Genomic DNA, 20,444 nt, shown 5'->3' on the forward strand with positions numbered 1-20,444 from the left:
CTAATTGCTACTTAGTTCAATAGCATCTTGGAACTTTACAGCTTAAATTCAGATAAAAACTGTACACAGAAATAATTGAATTTACGATGAAAAGACAGTAGCTCTGAACCAATAGACTAACAGTTTAGCAATTCACTTGTCTATACAAAGCCATTCAGAAAGGAAAATACATTCTATTATAAAAAGGATAAAAGGATTTAAGATAGATTGCAGTGATTGCTCCGACTGGAAGTTGATCAAAACATCTCCCAGGTGAGTTTAAATGTGATTATTAAAGAAATGGTTACAATGCTCAATTGAATTTGGCTTTTACAGAAAGCTTTTGATATAAATTTTGCTGTATATGAGGTATATATGTGCTTACTAAAATATTTTTTTCTTGAAAATACTTGCTCTTTGCAAAAGAATATTTAACTCATCACTATAAAACACAGGACTGTCTTACAGTTAGCATTTGTGCTTTTTAATGGAAACACAATTCTCTGTGATTGAAAAGCCCTTTTTTTTCCCTAGTAGACACCTATAACTAATGAAAATTCAGAGCCAAAATAGAATGATGGTTTTACTTTTTTAACTTTGGGGTAATTTTTTCTCTTTGAGATTCATTGTAAAATTATAAGGTACTTCTTCAATAACATTCTATCATGTATTTAACCTCTTCTTTCTAAACATGATTACCAATAGAAGCTTACACAAAATCGAAGAAAATGTGACAACAGAAAGTACCTGTTGACAGCTAAAGACAGCCAGCATCAGCCTCCTTTCAGATGTTTAAATTTCAGACACAAGCATCATATGTGAATGCAGTATTTTTGGTAATCACAGTATTAAATTTTAAAATACCCTAAATTTCAGATAGAGACATGGACACTCAAGATTAAAAAAAATTAATTGAAAAATTATCAAAGCCAAAATAAATAAAAAGAGTGCTTAAATTTAAGGAAAAGGAAAATGACAGCAACAGATATATTTTCTAAGAGCTTGCCACACCTTTTACTGAAGAAGAAAATACTAGAAATCACAGCAACCCCTATCTATATTCAAAGTCACTAAATTAATTCTAACACATCAGCAAAATACAGTTTGATAAAAATAGAAATTAAAGAAGAGGTATTTTCTACATTACCATGTATATAGAGTTCGGTTCTGAATTTATTTCATCTAGATATATTTTTAAGTCTTATAATTGAGCTTTAAATCCTGTACTTATAGGAACCAGAACTTCCATTTCAGCAATTTATTCCCAACATTTTTTCTATTAAAAATACAATGAAATGATTGAAAATATAAATGCTACCAGCACTATGGGCCAGAGAGATGCTCTGCCACTGACCAGCAAAATTCATTACAGATCATGCACACATGAGTGATGGATTAGATGACCTGAGCACCCACAGGATGTTGGCAGTGACAGAACCTGTCCTTCCAGACCAGCTGGTGGAGCTACCAAGTTTCTGGCCCAAAGAACAATATTCATTAGTCCTCAGGAAAGCACAAAAGCCATGGAACAGGCAATAAGTAAAATGTTTCCTTCCCTGGGAAATTCTCAGTTGGTCTAATTGGTGTTTGGTTTATTTTCTGAAGACAAGAGCTTATTGGTGCAGAGGAGGGCAATGGGAAGGAGCAGGGAACTACACAGTGCTATTCCCTTTGGAAGCCTACCAAATTCTACTGGCAAGGCCCTTAGCTGTATAGGCATTCTACAGAAGTTTATTGCACTGAACATTTGTGGGTAGTCTTTGCTTTCTTAACTATTCTCCAGCTCAGCTCCTTTAGAATTATTTTGTTTCTCCAAGTTTTATTCAGATACTTAAAATTTTAAAATTTAAACTGGTATATTAAAAAGAAGTATCTACAAAACAATTTATGAGCTGTTTTGAGGGCATATGGATATCTAAATAGCCTCCATTTTGTAATTAGTATTTTGAATATTTCTAATTACATCCTTAACAGCATCAGCTGTAAGAAACAATTATAGATCAAAGAGGTATATGCATAATTATCATAAATTGTCAAATTATCACTGGGTATCTCATGATCCTCCAATAACTCTAAAACAGTTGTCAATATAAAACCAATATAAATCAAATACAGCTTATATGCAGCGAAATATCAAAGTTCCCAACATCCCTTTAATTGAATGTTTGTTTAACTCCCTTTTCCACAAGAGTTTCAAGAAGAAAGGTGGAAAGTGCTTCTGCTAGCACACTTTGCTGCTCTGCGTAAGGCTCTGCTTTGATTTTAGAGGAGACAAAGGGATTCCCAAAACACCATTATATGAAATCTTTCAGTTGACAGCAAAGGTCAAAGGATTCCACATGTAGTGTACCCATGGCAAAACTACTTCCTACAGGTTTCAGAGGGAAAAGGCAGCTCTTGGCAATGCTTTTGCACTTTACATGACCTTACAATTAAGATCTGCTTCTGAGGCATTCAAATTCGGCCTCCTCCACCTCCAGATCTTACCTTTTCCACATTCTCTCACACAGGAATCCCTTAAGGTTTTACTTGATTCACTGCTGAATCAAAGTGTCTCATTCTGCAGAGCTGCAGCTGCATCTACACTACTCAAAAAGCTAAACACATGCTTGACTCTTCTTTTCCACAGTTTAATTTGTCTTGATCTTGTTATCAGGCTAGAAGATCACAAACTAGCATGCTAGTATGCCTTATAGTACACCAAACACAGAGAATTATGCTTGTATCTAAAACTTGAATTGTGCTTGTTGATTATCAGGAAATGCAGCTTTACATATATCTGATGATGCAGAAAGTTCCAGTATTATAATCAATATGAATCATTAAAGGTGGAGTTAGGAAAGCCTCTTTGATGTTCTGTATTATTCTGTATTTGATGTAGTCTTTTCTACATTTGGCTAAATAAGCTTGTTCAGCAAAAAAGTCAAGTTTTTATCTGCTCTTTTACTTCTTTTATCCCAACTTTATTCCTTGTTGCTCTAACATACTCTATTGCTAATTAATACGTTACTGACTATTACTAATTGCTATATTATGTAACTGGATTTCTCTGCCTTTTTGTAGGTCATTTTTTTTCCTAATAAAACAAATAAAACGAGTCTCAAGATACTTAGAGGTTTAAATGTGTGTCAGCTAGTTGTCAGTCTCTGTTTTACCTTTGTTCCTAAAGAAAGCCATAATTTGTCACTGCTGCTTTTCCTACATAATTCCAGCTCCCTTTAGATTGACATCAGTGACCAGACTTTCTGTAGGGGCTAACATTAGCCCGAGTTATTGGAATTCTCTCTTGATTTCACTCTGGTTGCAAACACTTCTAGGGTTCTTTATACCAGAAGTATCTTCTCTCTTTTTTTCTTAGCAACAGCAAAGCTTTTTAACTCTCCTCAGCCGATCCACTGTGCACGTTCTAGTCCTTGGGGCAAGGAGAGAGGAATGACAGGATTTCTCTCATCCTCCATCCTCAATTTGTCAGCAGGAATTCCTGTATCTGAGCACTGGTGGGAATGGCCAGAGGAAGATGCTGCTCACCAAACACAGCACTACCAATTTGTTTGCCAGAATGATGGGAGTAAAGAGCAGGAAGCAAGGCAGAGAGGTTCAGAGAGGTTTGATGAGGGAGTTTGGGCAGTGACTCCAAAAGCCACCTCCACAAAATGTGAACTGTGTGAGTCCAGCATGTGGCTCGCTCAGCTCCCATCTTCTCCTTCCCTCTTCAGAGTACATCTTGCTTAAAAATTTAGAACTGGGAAGCTTAGCTCTTATGCAAAACAATAAGCTAGTCACAGAAAGATTCTTGAGGGAAATTACACAAATCAGGCTGGGGTTGCAGAGGCACAGTATGGTAAATGGCTAATTTTGCCTCTGGTGGAACACTCTTGTGCTACTGAGCATTTTTTCTTTATTTCTATAGTTCAGTTTTTCCATTATGTCAGCATCTACTACCATTGAAATTCAGAATTTACTATATATATCCTATTTAGTACAAGTTTACTAGTACCCAATAAGCAGAAAAAAATAGTTGTTCCAATACCAGAAATTAATTTACCTCATCCTTAGTGCCTACAATGTTTTTCTCTCATCTGCTTAGCTGTAAATATTCATATGAAAGTTAATATATTACTTGCTTTTCATATGTCTGTCCTGAAACCACACTTCAGCAGCTTCTGAAGGAAGTTATTTAAGGAAATGTCTTTTGCACCCTACTAAACTAATGTATACAAAATATTATGGAAGCAGAATAATTATTGTTCCAAAAATAATGAGGAATGTATAAGAATAATAGAGATACAATCTTTATCAACCCTGAGTTAAAAATATAAGGAGAATCAATTTCATATTTCAGCAGCTTCTAAGAACACTGAGATCTGGAATTAAACTTTTCCCACAAACTTCTTAATGTATGACTATGCACCACAGAAGGGTATGTACCTTCCTCTAAAGCCTCTAGTACTGACTTCCAGAGGTAGAACAAAGCTAGAGAGATACAAAACAGGGTGACTATTTTAATATTTCAATATTTAATAGAACTCCTATTCTTATACCTTTTGCCTTCTCAGCAAGGAATGATACTCAATATTTTTTCTTAAGTTAAAGTAATCAAGAGGGAAATAAAGATGCTGTTGACCTGTTGACTTCTATTTAAAGAAGGAAATAGAAAAGGTAAAAGAAAATTCTATGTGCTGGCTTTTCTGAATGTGCCTTAATGCCTACTTAACAATATTTTTCTCAAGCATGGCCATCATGAGTGCCTGCTTGTGCCAGTTGAGAAGTCTAAAAAAATCATAGTCACTGTACACTGTACAGGACATTACAGTCAGCATTCGACATACATGTTTCAGTTCATGATTTCTAAAGAATTTTTGTAGAAACCCGGTAGATAAATTTTACTTACTTGTTTTCTGTCTCTAGATAATATAGGAATTTAATTAACGGGAATTGAAGCAGTGGTAGTAAAAAAGTGAAGACGAAACTCTCATATGGCTTATGAGATTTATGGTTCTCACATGGCTTTGAAACTACACAATGTTAAGAATGCATGCTGAATTGCTACACATATGTGAATATTCAGTGTCTAGTTCCACAGGTTCGTTGATAGAACAAATAACTCACTTTCAAGTACTGAAACTACACTTAAGCAGAAGAATAAATTAACTGTTTATTTCTGGAGACATTGTTTGATATGTGCAATAAATAAACCACCATATTCATCAAATAATTCCATTTATAATTTTCCTCTTTAATACATTCCAATAATACTGAAGGCAAAATTTTAATTAAAGAGATAAAAGATGTAGAGTGATGCCCAATAATATGGTGTGGTGAAATGGAAAAACAAGGGTAATAAATACTTCCTTAGGTAGTCATGTTCTATCTCACTCCTTTACATGAGAACCAATTTAATCTGCACCAGTCCTACTTCTGACTCAAATTTCAGCTAAGCATTGAGGGAGCAGGAAAATCAGCAGATTAATTCTGGTTGTACATACAATACATGAAGTCATATTTTTGTGGTACATACAATCACAGCACTTACGATAAGGGCCACTCACAGTGTTACGCTCATCCCTCAAAGGCAACGCCTTTCACAGCCGACAATATAGAAATGCTTTCCATAAGTGTCACATGAAAAAACAGCTAAACACGACAGTACCCAAGTCCCTCTTACATGTTAATAAACATTCCTATGCTTTGTGCAGTTAAAACTACATTTGCAAAATACCCAAATAACCATGCAGCACATCTACGGAATTTTAAAGTATCTTAAGCCATTTTCATGGTCTTGGTTTTTTTGTCAATTCTATTTTCAGTAGTAGGGCTTTCCATTTGGAAATGGACTTTGCTAAAGTGCTTCTATTTTCCCACACTGAAATGTATATTCTAGAAAGCAATTATATGAAGTGTATTAGTCTAAATTATCTGCAAAACAAATAATTAATTAATTATAATAATAGTAAATAATTAATAATTAAGAAATTTGATGGTTTATTTGCATTCAAATACTAAATTTCTCATTTTACAGTAGCTTTGCCAATCCTGAGAGCAAGGAAAAACAACCTGGAAATAAAAGTCTAAACCAGATATCTTTTCCTCAGCCAAATTTTATAGGTCAGAAGTCTCGTGTTTTCCACTTAAAATGCGACCTCAATTAATGAAGTCCTTTAGAGGACACTAAATTATTTTTGCATAATAGAAATTTAAATTGAAAATATCTTGATTATTTTAATTAACATACTCTATATGACATGACCCTGTTCCAGATACCAGGAAATTTTGGATAGTATATTTAAGGTTATATTACTACGTAGATATTCAGATTCTTGGCAATCTGCCACAGCTGGGGTAAAAGCTTTTGTTGCTGTACAAAATACTTTTCCAAGTCCTAAAAAGCCACTATTAAGCGAAGTAACTCTGCATCTTCCAGTTTTCAATGGATCAAGATAACTCTCTGCTCAACTATATGAAAGCCATGAACAAGTTTCAATAGCTCTCATGCCATCTGTCACTCAATAAACATCTTTTTTTCCTTCTTTGAGTTTTTAAATCATGGCACTATTGTTCATTCTGATAGACAATTACACTGCTTCTTTCATTTGCTTTAACTTATCCTTCTTAAATTTTAATAATCAAGAACACTGTGTGTTAAGAGTTTTGCTGCACATTTCCAAAATTTTATTATAGACACATTAGAAACTTTTACTGAAGAAACAACCTGGCACTCATCTATTACTTTCTAATAGGATGTTGGATATTTCAGTTTAGCATATTTTGTTGCTTTTCAAAACAAAACTCCCTTGCCTTAGAATGATAATCTTGTTCCAGCCTGGAATCTGATCCTGCTACCTGTTTGTACTTGCTCATTTTCATTTGGCGATTCCTTTCTTCTACATCCAGTGCACCTGTTAAGTTAAAAACAGAAGGAAAAAAAGAAAATAAATACACAAGCAGTCATCACTTTCAAGGTTAAAATTATGCTCATGGAAGTTTTAACAGAAAGAGATGAAATTTACTTAAGTTCCGTGCATGTAATTTTAGTTCCTGAATTATGATTTTGCAGAAAACCAAAAACTTGTAACAGGAGGAAAATAGCAGACAAGTATTTCAGCAGAATCTTAATAAGTGTAACAGCCATGGACTAGCAGACCTTCCATTTACTATTTGAGTATATTCTTAGTATGCTCCAAAAATTCAAAGAATGACTAAAGGAATCTTAAAGAGCCACCCAGTGGCATCACTGTATTACATTCTAATGAAACACAGCTTCAAGAACAATTCCAGGATTCACTCATCTTGGATAACATATGTGATTGGCTTTAGTCAGGGATGGGGTCTCACTACAGGACTCAGCCAGTTATCTGCTTTCAACAAACTGGTACTGTACCACAATTTACAATGTAAAATAATAAGGAAGTGCCAAAGCTGAGGTGGAAGACTGAGAAATAGAAAAAATGAGAGGAAGACAACAGCTCAGAAAAGATTTTCAAACATAATATAATTAGCTATCATTCACGCATAAGTATGATTCTTTTCCACTTTAACCTGGTGTAAGTCAAGAATAAATCATTACCCATCAAATGCTAAAAACCATTAATTTTGAATGACATTTGTCTTAAAATATCCATAATTTTAATGCAAAAGTTGTCTAGGATAAAAATTTCAGGATCCTGTTAATCATAAACAGAAGCTTCTGTATATTGTAAGTATTGAGCAATATGAATTGCATTTATGGAACTGAGATGGGAATTTCAGGGAATTCAGTGTACTACAGAAACCTGGTTTAAACTCTAAATCTCAGTTGAAAGCCATTATCTAACAGCAAAGTGGGGCTTGGCACACAACCTGGGCCTCTCAGCTTTGTGGTTTCTTTTTTGAGAGCAATAGGGGTGGTAGCATATACTATGAGAGCTGCCAGGTAGGGGTTGTGGCACTTCATAGGAAAACTGGAAGAAGAAGAGGTAAAAGGAAGTGGGAATGCAAAAACACTAAGCTGTTCTGTTCTCTATAAACTCTCTGGCTTCTAGTTTTTGTATTCTGACTCTCTAACTTTACACTCTACAACAACATGAAAGAAAAGACTGCATAAAAAATTTTAAGAGAAATTAAAATGAAGAAAAATTAATGAGAAAGAATAAATGGTGCTTTATAGGAAGAAATAAAATTAAAAAGAAAGCAGCAGATGAAAATTTCTAAAATAAAATACAGTTCATTTTTCCTATCATAATTTTCCTCAACCATTATAGAACCCATAGCAGTGTTTGTCAATTTATCATTAAGATTAAGTGAATTTTTTAGGATCTAGTTTTAAAAGCTCTATTTTTTTTCTCTTGAAAACAAAAAGTTACACTGGAAAATATTTTCTTTTTTCAATGACAGAAGTAACACATGCTTTTTTTGAAGTAAAATACTCCAGCCTCCTCTCAAAGAAAGAAATCATCTTTTGCTGAAATCAAAATCTTCTTGTCATTTTTCAGTAATGTAAGAAAGGAGACATTTTTCACAAAAAGGGACATTTTTTCAATTTTTCTTATGTTTTATTATAAAACCATGGCATGTTTTCTCTGTCTCCAGACATTCTGCCAAATTTCAGGAAAGTGCAAGTGAAGAAATAACAGTTCCTGAGCATAAACTAGAAACTTCACAATTGCTTGAGAAAATATTCATTCTTATCTATGATCAGTCAGCAAAGTGAAAGTTAGATTTCCATACATCCAATTGCCTGTGATGTGTACAATATATGCCATTCAAAAGGGAAACATAAGATATAAGGCCTTGGTGTGAGTCCTCTGCAACAAAACAAACAAAATTTGTAGCTTATTTTTTCTCAAGAGAAAAACAAGACAGAAAAATGTTGAAGAAAAATTATTCAATTCCCATAAAATCTTATTAAAGGAAAATCTAACTTCCTTTGTATTTTTGAAACTGTCTTTAACAAGTGGGTGAATTCAGTTACGAGCAAAAAGAGGAAAAGCCGAGGGCAGTGGACAGTTCATAAAGCAGCAGAAAGCTCTGGCTCTGCTGTGCATGGAGCTGACAAGCAGAGAGTGCAGGGTCACTCTGTGCCCTGGGCTGAGCTCACTGGAACTGCAGCCAGAAGCAGCTGGGACCTGCATGGCAGCAGGAAAGGCTGGAGAGCATCTTCCCATTGCCCTGGCCCAGCATGAAAGCACGTCACACTGAGTGCTGGGAATGCAGGGCCATCATCACCTCCACTTCTGCTGGCAAACCTCTGCTTAGCTCACACCTATGTGGGAGGGCTTAGCAGGAGAAAAAAATACTTGTGGAGAGCTCAGTAACAGTCTGGGTGCGTTAAAGCTTCAGCTTTTAACATGAGCTTGGTAACCAAGGCAGAACATTGGTCCTACCCAAGGACTCCAGTGCAGTCAGGAGCTGTTCATGGAGCATGTGTCAACAAACAAGAACTAACCTGAATCTAACCATTAGTTATCAACAGTGCTTAAAATGTAGGAGCATAAGCTTTCACACACCTGAATTACAAGGGCTGACTGAGCCCTTGTGTTATTAGATCCTGAGCTGGAGCCCAGTACAACACATTTTCAGGGCTATAAAGACTGGCACTAGAAAAGTTAAAGCTGCTTCTGATATACTGAAGTACTGCCACAATATATCAAAGTGTATGCAACCAAACTTTGGCCAGCTAAAATGAATTCAATTCTTCATGAACATCCTTTCAGAATTTTGCTTATAAACAGTAGTTGTGCCTCCAATAGAACTATCCAATGAGACACTAAAATTCCAGCCATATGAATGCAAAAAATTAAGACTGAAGGGAAGAACAAAGCCTGGTGCTGCTCATCAGACATAACTGGGGGCATTGCACTGTAGGCAACATTCTGGAGTTTTGGTTATTTTGAACTCTCTAGCATTAAATACCCATGGCCTGAAGGTTAGTTCAGTGGAGTTTTCATGGGCACAATGCAATTCCTGGCTGACAGAGAGACAACTGCTGATTCATTACCAGCTATTCCCCATATTTTCAGAAGAGAATTTGCTAAGGGAAAGTAATATAACTACAGAACAAGGACTCCTGAAATGCTAGAGTAAGCACAGAAGTACTGAGCAGTGCAGCCCTGTAATCTCAGATCCAAAATGTCTGCAGTGAGAGGCTGCTGTGCCAGAGCTTAGCTCTAGTGACTACAGTATATTAAACCTTGAGCCACATGAATTTGATGCTTGCTTTTATCTATGGAAATGTACCTAATAGACAATGAACTATAATTTCAACTTTAGCTATAGGATATTTTGCAACAAAAGTAGGGATATTTCTCAAGACACAGACAAAAGGGTGCCTGGAGGCTGTGGGAGTAAATCAGAAGAGAAGACCCCAGATGCTGCAAACAGGATTGTATGAGCAGGAATGCAGTCAGAAAATGAAGCCACCTATAGAGACTATAAAATCCAGTAACAAGCAACAGGCAGGGCCCCAAATAAGAGGCACCCAGCTTGAACTCTAAATACTATTGCCAATTAAACATAGTAGAAAAAGAAACTCTGCTTGATTCTTTTATTGAACTGGAAGCTAGGGAGAAGTCCTATTGAGGTAAGATCCACATAATTCCTACCATGGTCTAGGTAGTGGCTGTATAATTCCACTCCTGCAACAGGATGCAGGACAGGCACTAAAATCACTGCTTCAGCTTCAAATAGAAAACATTATTTTCATGTTTTAACTTGAAATAAGCTAAGACGAAACAAGATAAGATTCAGCTACTTCACCACTAAAGTGAAAGGCTGCAATCAGTGATTTGGTTAATACCTAACTTTTCCTAACCCCTGAGCTGCTCAGTGAGTCATAGTTTTACAAGGAGATAAGCAATCATTGAATTCAGCCTAGAGCTAAAGACTGGTATTTGCTCTTCAGGTCAAATACTGGCTACTCTCTAGGGTAAGATTCTTCAGCTGATAGCCTGTGAACCACACCAGAGACAAAAGGGACAACAAACTGGCCTTATCATCCAGCTAAGGCAAACCTATCTGGTTAAAAATCATAACCAGCTGGGACCTCTGCTCTTTCATTCTTCCTCTCATTGTCTTCTCCAGTAGGACGTACTAAACCATTCTAGTTCCTAGAGATGCTGGTGATGGAGATCCTGTTGAAGGATCTGAGTTTGGAAGAGGAGTTTGCTGTACAGTGAAGCATCTGTGGCACAAAGAATTAAAGGGAATCTGGTATGGAAGAAGAGTGAAGTTTGCCTTATAATATTAGAACAGATTTAGTTTTGAATACATATGGACAAAAGGGATAGAAAATTTGGGAGGCACAGCCACTAAGGCATGGGGAAAAAATGCATAATGAGGGGACTAAAGTCTGATAAAGACTGATATTTTGGAAATCAGAAACCTCTAATAGAGCAGAAACACATGTGCAGATGAGCATGCTCTGTGTCTGGAGAGGGGAGGACAGAAAGACATCTTAAAGTGTATGATATCTGCATTTAGCTGATTCTGTTCTCTTTCTTACCATTTCTCACCCTTAATTGACACCCTTAAAATAGCAAAGGAAATACATTTGGGAAAGTCCTTTCTTAGGTTCCATTTCCTAGTGTCTATTTTGAAATCTGTAAAATACATAAAAATTGCACTCGAACTCTTTGCTGCATATTTGCTCAACATAACAGATCAAAGAACTTAAGAGAAAAACACAAAAATATTTTTAATAAGTCACCCTACCTGTATCCCCATTCTCTGGATCTGTTTTCTTTTCTTCTAAAACAAATGAAAGCAATACGTAAAGCAAAAAGAAGGGGAGAGAAAAAAAATGCAGAAATAATAATAAAAGTAATATAAAATGCATTAAAAAGGAAAACATTAGCAAAACTCACCAAATTAATATAACATGAAGAATTTAGTCAACCAACCAAGGATGGTGCTCTGAATCTAGAGGCATATTCACTGCATGCTAGGGCATACGTTTGTGTGCTGATATTGAACATTTACTGAAGGGAACCCATGGATATTTTGTGCACTTCCAGAATCATTAACACACTCAAGAAAAAGAGAGCAAGGTAGGTGTCAGGTAGAGTTACTTTCCAGTTTCCTTAATCAGGATGACACAAAAATAGAAGTTAAAAAAAATTTGCTTGTGCTGTAGGTTTTATGCAGTGCACACACAAGACACAGTCTAATGGTTCAGGCATAAAAATTGAATGTGTCAGAATCGCTTTTGGCAATTACTTTAAATCTTCTTTGGTTTAATCAATTCTCATAGCTTCTACAGGTTAAAAGGTTTAATAGTAATATTACTGCAACTTGTCTTAGAGTTAAAAATTATGAAGAACCAAAGACACTACAATCAATACTCAGAAACCCAGTTCATGCACAAAAACTCAGCTGACTGATGCCAACTCTGAATACATATCAAAGGTTGTAAATGGCTCAGGGCATTCATCTGTCACAAAGAAATGAAAATATATTGGATCCCTATCAAATAATTTGGCAGCCCATAAATAATCTGAAATCCAGTTTTGGTAAATAATGTGAAAGAATTTTAAGTCAGATGAAATTTACTTAAATTAGAAATACATTAACTTTGAAATAGGTTCTGTTTCCTTTTCAAAACTATATTAAATTCAATTAAAACAATCCCATGAATATAGAACAACAGCCCCCAGGCTACACACCAAAAATAGTATGCATTAGTAGAACTAAATATTTTTCCAGTTATTGGTTATTGAGGATTGCTCAAAAAATTATGATCTAATTTACAGTACACAGACTGAAGAAGAAAACAAGAGTTGTTGTATTTTAAGGAAACATAATTTTGTAAGTGGGTATCAAAGCAAAGAATGAAGTCAAATTCAGAGAGAAATCATACTCAAGCAAGGTAGAATCATGAGAAAGAAAAATGTGTTCCTACAGAGAGCATAAATAATATGCTACACTCCAATAGGACCTGGCTTCCTATCATGTGTGGGATCAAGATTATTGTTCTGCTGGCAATTTCTAGTGGAACTATTAGGCAAATTAATGGGAAACAGATATGGCAGGTCATAAGCCTACACTTTCAGCAATCAGTGGCTATTGAATCAGTTCTTGGAACTTCTCCCATTCCCTGACCTTTCCTGCCCCACACTCTACACCATTTTTAAATAAGGCTTTTTGTGTTCTTCTGAGTTGGCCTTTGGGCAGCCTGGCCTTACTATCTATGTGGGCTGTGGATAGTGCTAGGAAAATAGCAGAGAATGATCAATTTTTTTGCTCTTCAACCTTTTCCTTCAATCAAAAGATTTTTATTTTTCTTTTAGTTTTAAATTGCTGTTACAAACATATAATCTACAAATACAATATCTTTTATTGTTGCATTACTTTTTAAAGCAGAAAGCAATTTGATAGCTATAGCACTGATCCAACATAATGCACAATAGAAGAAAGTGAATTGAGTCATTATAACACCCATGAGCTTGAGCTCAGAGAGAATGATGACATTTCTAGGTTGGTCCATATGCATAGTGAAAAGAAATCTTTACTTTGCCTAAATATTATCTTAAAATAGAAATCTTATACAGAGTAATAATTTTTAAGAGGCCTAGAAGTCCATTTATCCTTATGTATAGATGTCTTTCAAACGTATCTTTAAATAAATACATTGTCAAAATAAAGAAGTTTGAAACCTGTCAGACTTTCACTCATTCTTGTTCTAGATATAGAAAGTATATAGGAAAATATTTTCAAACCAGACCATAGAAATTAATATCATAGCATTTGCAAACATAGAAGTCTATTTGATTCTTGAATTTTAAAAGTGTGATTGAAGGGCTGTAATAAATCTCTACAATAGATATATTCTTTAGGTTTTAGTAGAAGGCTCAACACAGTGGATCCGACTCTTCACAATACATATGAACTGAGGTTTCATATGTATTGTGAAGAGCTGCCTGAAGAAGTACTAGAAAGGTTTGAAGATTGAATTGAGGAAGATCTTATTTGGGTGGAAGCAGCAGAACTGAACAAAACTGATATTATCCATTTACCAAATAAAAAAATATTAACATCACAGCAGCAAAGATCTTCACTGCAGCTATGGGGCTATTCATCACCTCTAAAGGAATTCATAGCAGGTTCAGGATGTTGATACTAAAGTAATTAATGCTTTTGTTTGTAATGTGTTCAAAACAAAAAAGCTCTAAGGACCCTTAATGTCTTGAAACTGCTGAAAACCCATAAATCACTATAAGATTATTTTAAAATGTCTCAAACTGAAAAGTATGAGAAGACAAAGTCACTCCTAAAAAATCTTGATCTGATTTTTTTTTCTATATATGACCAGTATCATCACATTAGTCATTATTTTTCTACATTATCTAATTTAACCTTGATTTACAAAGTGAAAAGCATATATTGTGTCCTGTGGTGTAATGTTCTCAATTCAAGAACTAATTTTTTCAGAGCAATGTACTTTGAAGAAAATAAATCAATGCTTTAATGGAGATATTTCTGCACGTTACAGAAAATTGTATGTTTTCTGCTTTATCAGACTACAGATATATTTAAGTATATGGATGAAATATAGGAATGAACTATAGATATAGAGAGATTGAAATGCTAAAATATTCTCTCTCACAACCTTCTTCTACCATCAAAGTAGACATTGCTATTACAATGACCACTGACATTTTATTTAATAGTAGACACAGCCATGCTCCCATGGTCTAACTCCTTGTTTTTTCTAACTGGTTCTAATATCTCTGAGAGAGATCTAACAATCGAATATGTACCTGGAAGATAAAATGAATAGAAAAGAATACAAGAGCAGACTTGTCAAGAACTAAAACTGATCTAAAATGGCCTTGATTTTCTTGGAAATGCCTTAATTCAATGAACTTTACTCTTCTGATGGGTACCTGGGGGTGCCAGGACCCCCATCAGACTTCACCCACATCAAACCAAGAAGTCTCATGTAGCAGGGACTCCTTGGAACAGATGAGAGAATAGAATAACAGTTCCACAGAAGAAGCAGGATAGCAGATTTCTCCCTAGTCATGGATACTGTGGCAGTATTGAACAATTTCTCAAAAATTACTGATGGCAGCATTGAACAACTGCTCAAACTTGCTGGCTTCCTGGTGGAGATAAGGGGCAACCTGGTTGTGCAGCCTTAAGGTTACAGCTGGGAGGTGCTGGGCTTCCCAGGGTTTCTCCCTTCTCTCACAGGTGACTGCTCCAAACTTAAGGTTAAATCCTGGTTCTGTCTTGACCTTTCTCTTCTCATTCACCTGGGATCCAGGTGAATGAGATTTGCATAAACTGAACAGAGGTCTAAAATAAATCTTGACCTCCTTGCTTTGAATGAAAAAAAAATGCAGCTTCCAGTGCTGGAGGATACACATGTCACTGCAAGAGACAGATATGGAAGTCCTAGTCTGTTTCTGAGTTTAGGCACAAGATATGACAATGACATAAAAGGTTTTATCCTTCTATTTTTCATATTTGCAGACACCTAGTATCAGCAATATGACTATGAATATGAATTCTATTTCTACAGCGGGTAAATTACCTCCTCTACTTATGTGCTTTATTAAAAATTGAGTCTGATTTCTCAAGGTAGTCCAAATTATTAAATAACATTTTATTTTTAAAATTAAATATATATGTAGTATCCTAACTTTGGGTAAGTACTTCAAAAAAATGCTAGCTGAATTTCTTACTAAAGATTTCTCTTGAAATGTTATTCATGAGAATATGGGAAAATCAATTTTATTCTGAAAAAAAATCCCTGAAACAACATCACAAAATCACAGAATATTCTGAGCTGCAAGGGACCCATAAGGATCATTGAGTCCAGCTCCTGGCCCTTTACAGGACAGCCCCAAGAGTTTCACCATGTGCCTAGGAGTATTGCTTGAAGATTTCTTGAACTCTGTCAGGCTTGGTGCTGTTGCCCCTGGGGAGCCTGTTACAGTGCCCAACCATCTTCTGGCTGAAGAACCTTTTTCCTAATATCCAACCTAAAGCTCCCCTGATGCAACTTCAGGCCATTCCCTCAGGTCCTGTGATTGGGCACCACAAAGAGAGATCAGTGTCTGCCTCTCCTCTTCCCCTCACAAGGAAGTTATAGACTTCCCCAAGGTCTTCCCTCGGTCTCCTCCAAGCTGAATAGACCAAGTCACCTCAGTCATTCCTTGTATGGCTTCTACTCAAGCCCCTGCACCATCCTCATAGCCTTATTATCAAATCAGGCAAAGGAAAGAAGATTAAATTCCTAAATCTCCTAAAATTAAATAATAAAATGTAGAAGTATTTGCTTTGAACATCAAAACTTGCCACTTAAAGGTCTTGTACTCAAAGGATAACATTTCCTCCTGTTTGCTGAGCTATTAAATTCCAAGTCTACCTCTAAGGAGTTAGCTCTAAATTTTTTCATTCTGGCTTTCAACAGTGTGAAAAATTAAACTGCCTAACTGGTACAGGTCTAGCAAAGTATCAGATGCTGTGATATAAATGGTTACTGAACTTCACTCCGGGGGTTCTTTTCTGATCTGTGGCAAATATAAAAAAAATATTGCTGCCGCAAACAAGTTCTTTCCAAGTCTGTGATCCACATCACAGTTTGAATGAAAAGAAAAAATAATTAATGGTTGTTGAAGGGTTCTTCAATATATATATATATATATATATATATATTAACTTATATATTCTTGATACTTAATATTACTGTTTAAATATAACTTATTTCTCTTAAAAGGACATGCTCAAAAAAAGACTATTTCAGCCAGCCAACTTCCTAGCGGGGAACATGGCTTCACATTCCTGTTTGCTATTTGAGGATTGCTTGATGGCTTTTTTCTTTTGTTGGTGTTTTTTTTATTTTTCTTGTTGGTTTCAAGCTTGACATACCAAAGAAAGACTAAAACCTGGGGGACATTTCTTGCCACTTAAATAAATTTTTATCACAATGCTAAAAGCATGTTAACAATGTTCCTTTGGATTATTTGCAGAATACACGACACTGTTTAGTAAAAGAACTAAATAAAATGGTGTGGTAATCTAAACAGGGAAGTTAAAGAATCTCTACAATCCTGGGTTTATAAATTGACAGGGTCAGCTAAGGTCTTCATCATTAGGTACAGATCAGTGCAGATGGTAAAGTGCAAATATATTTTTAAGCAAGTTGGAAAGTTCTATTTTGCATATTTATTAAAGTAATGATTAGGGCTATGGCTAACCCTTTTTTTATGCTGCCTAGATCCTTTTCTGTGATTATTTTTGCAGGGTAGCTGGTGATGTTTTTCTGTGCCTCGTACAAATGTGTACACACATTTTGGTGGCTTTCATAAAATACTGAGGTCTACATGTAAAAAAACATGGAAGAAAGAAGTAGTAAGTGAAATATTAGCTAAAACATCCCATTTAGCCTCTCCCAGGAATTCTGGCACATCCTCCCTGTATAAATGACATGAAATAGGATTTTGAAAGTGTAAAAGAAAAATACCTGAGTGGCCAGTAGGCCCTTATATTCTGTACCCATATAAATCAATTCAGATCAGCCCCACTATATGCTTGTCATTGTTTTCAGGAAAACCTGAGCAGTCTTATTATAAAGCTTTCCAATATCCTGCTTGCCAAGCATGCTTCTCAGAGTTCCCACCACTGGTACACTCCACAGCATAACCACAGAGAATTTCACATTCTGATACAGCCACTTCCAATCATAGGCACAAACATTTGGTAATAATTGTGCCTCTGCTCTCAGAAAAGCTAACAGGTATTAATAGAGATTCTTCAGCAATAGAAGAATGCAAAACACATCAATTAGCATCTCAATAACTAGAAAGATACTCAAAGGTTTAGTCAAAGAACACAAAATGATCACCTGCATTTGGAACTCAGAATAGTTACAAGTTAAACTACCAAACATTTTGCAAAATTATGCTGTCATTTTAAATTACATGATCTGATGTATTTACTATTTTAGCTTCAGCAGACTGATCATCAGCATTTATTTTTGGGGTTTAGTACAGATGGCTACTTCAAAAGTCTTTGGCTTCTGGATTTAATTCTAAACAAACTAAAAAATAAGGACAAAGAGCTGCCCAGCCATCCAGTATAATACATCTATTACTATGCTAAGTACCTGTAGATTGAATTCAGAGTTTACAAAATTAGACTGAATTTGGAGTTTAACCTTTGGGTTTTGTTGACCAAATACAGATTTAGATGCTTTAAATGTCTCTTTCACAGTCTAAGGCACCAGATTTTAAATAAGCCTGTCAAACTAAATATCACAGAAGTGTTCAGAGATGCACAAGTAATTTAATCATAGTTGTGCTAAAATGTTACAAATCCTACCCAGAAATGTTTTTTCAACATAAGGAAAATGGAAACAGAACAGGCATCATCCTGTTCTATAAAGGAAAGTGTGTCACAGAATACTGACTGTAATAATAACTCAAAAGCAGAGGGGTGTCATGTTCTGTTTATAAAGGGTAAGTATATCACAGAAGATTCTCTTTTGGAAGACTTGAAAAACCTCTCATGGTTCTGTAAGATAAGAATGAATTAACAGACCTGTGCTCCTTGTCTTCTAATGCAGTTGATTTCTTAAACACTCTGAACTGTACCATTTTTTTTTTGTCCTTGTTTTCTCCTACAGTAAATTTGCCACACTGTTTGTTCACTGTTTGGCCCTTCACTGTCCAGGTTTATGAGCTCTTCCAATTTGGTCACTCATCCTCAGTAGGGTTTGTTAGTTTTTGTAGGCTTCATTTCCATAAATCATGTTATTACAAAGAAACTTCATAATTAAGCACCAAAAATGGTATTTCAAAGTCCTTATCTATTTGAATTTCACTCTGAAAGTCAACAAAAACTCTAATCAAGCCTTTGTGTGCTCTTAACATGACAGTTTTATGCCAGAGGATGCAAAAAAGGACTTCAATATCTATTTCCATTCCTTTGATGGCCCTTTAGAAATGGAACAGTCTCTTCTAACTTCCATTCATGTTAGAAAGTTTAGAATGCCTGGGTATTACTATGCCAGTCCTTCTCATCCTAGAATTACTCACTCAGCACTATTTCTGCTGTATGTGCCCTGACTGCCATACCCTGACTGGCATGGATCCGCCTTTGCAATGCCTTGATGATCATTTTTTGGGCAGTTACTTGAGTCAGCTAGATCAATTGTTGGAATTCTGAAGAATGTTCTCTGTATTTTATATGTTTGAAGAACCAGTAAGTATTATGTGCAATTGCCAGTAATTTTTGCCACGATGATAACTGGTTGGTCTCACCCATCTTAGAGATGAAAATAAAGATGTATGCTTCTCACTAAGGCTCTTGGGTAGACAAGGGCTCACTTCCACTTCTCCTGAATGGAAAAACTCTTAGTGAAGACATTCTCAACAGTTTTGACAACATCTAAACCTATGAAACATGTTAATTTGGAAAATATGAAAACCCTGCATCTCAAAGCAGGTTTGTGAAAGCCCTGGATCGCAAAGCTCCTCCTTCACCCAAGAAAAACAGGGTTTACTCATTAAGGATGCTATCAAGCTGTACTGCTGTCAGATAACAAAACTGATATTAAAATTCTTTAGCTTCTCATCTTTCTGAACTTGTTTTGTTTTTTGCGCTTGAAATATACAGCAAAAGCTTTGCACACACTTTCATAAAACTTTTCAACAAAAAAAGCTAAGTTTTTTCAAGGAATATTTTTTTTTTACAATTATAGATTTTAATAAATTGCTGCATTTTTCTATCAATGCAGTTGTAACATATTCAGATATTTATCTTTCACAGGACTTCTTGGTTTAATAACACCTCAAATGAATAGCTAATCCTCTGAAATACATTAGTGTCTGGTAGCATGAAAAATAAACCATGATAAATAAACTATGTGAAAACCATCTGCTAAGAAAACCTGTAAATTGATAATCCTAGATTCACACTTTTTAAAGCAAATTCTAAAGCAATGGGAAAACACTTTGTTCTAAAGTAGGCCATTGAAATGAATCCCTTGCTTTTTAGCTGTGCTCCAAGTGCCTTGGATTGAAACGTGTAACCTAATTTGTTACTAAGGCAAACATGGAAGAGGACCCGTTTCAAATGTACATCTGAAAATATGTTACTATACACACAACAATTTTCTCCTGAGTTTAAGGGTATTAATAACAATTATTGCAACTGCAGAGCTGATCATGCTTTGGCATTTTTGTGCTAGACAATTAAATTCATCAGTGCCAAATACATTTACTTAACACTGTGAGCTAAGTAGTGTTTTGTAGAATTGCAATGTCAAAAATTTTAATAATAAAGAGTATTAACTACTTATATATGTTCAAGAAACACAGGTGATGAAAATAAATGGGTTTTTTTGACCAATTTAAGGTCTGATTTCTTTGAGTACTGAGACAGATATGGACTGATTCCACATTCTGATTTAATATATGGATTCAATCAATAACTCAGAGGAAGGTTTCAGAATAAAAAGGCCTACAGCTTTTATTATGAACAGA

At 35.4% G+C, this 20,444-nt stretch overlaps 1 protein-coding gene across 50 annotated transcripts in view; it reads right to left on the reverse strand.

The window, feature by feature from the left end:
• Positions 1-20,444, reverse strand: part of RIMS2 (regulating synaptic membrane exocytosis 2) — a 445,801-nt gene that overhangs the window by 82,128 nt on the left and 343,229 nt on the right. For 27 of the 50 annotated variants that reach the window (XM_077187200.1, XM_077187187.1, XM_077187267.1 and 24 more), the window contains 2 exons: positions 11,665-11,700; positions 6,775-6,875 (listed from right to left, as the gene is read on the reverse strand). The exons of 3 other annotated variants lie outside the window; for them this stretch is intronic. In XM_077187200.1, coding sequence (XP_077043315.1) covers positions 6,775-6,875; positions 11,665-11,700 — 137 coding nt within the window. The remainder of the gene's footprint in view (positions 1-6,774; positions 6,876-11,664; positions 11,701-20,444) is intronic. 20 more of the 50 variants (XM_054627864.2, XM_077187269.1, XM_077187274.1 and 17 more) reach the window with 4 other exon arrangements.

The sequence above is a fragment of the Agelaius phoeniceus genome, chromosome 1, assembly GCF_051311805.1.
Source record: "Agelaius phoeniceus isolate bAgePho1 chromosome 1, bAgePho1.hap1, whole genome shotgun sequence".
In the NCBI taxonomy this organism is placed as follows: domain Eukaryota; kingdom Metazoa; phylum Chordata; class Aves; order Passeriformes; family Icteridae; genus Agelaius; species Agelaius phoeniceus.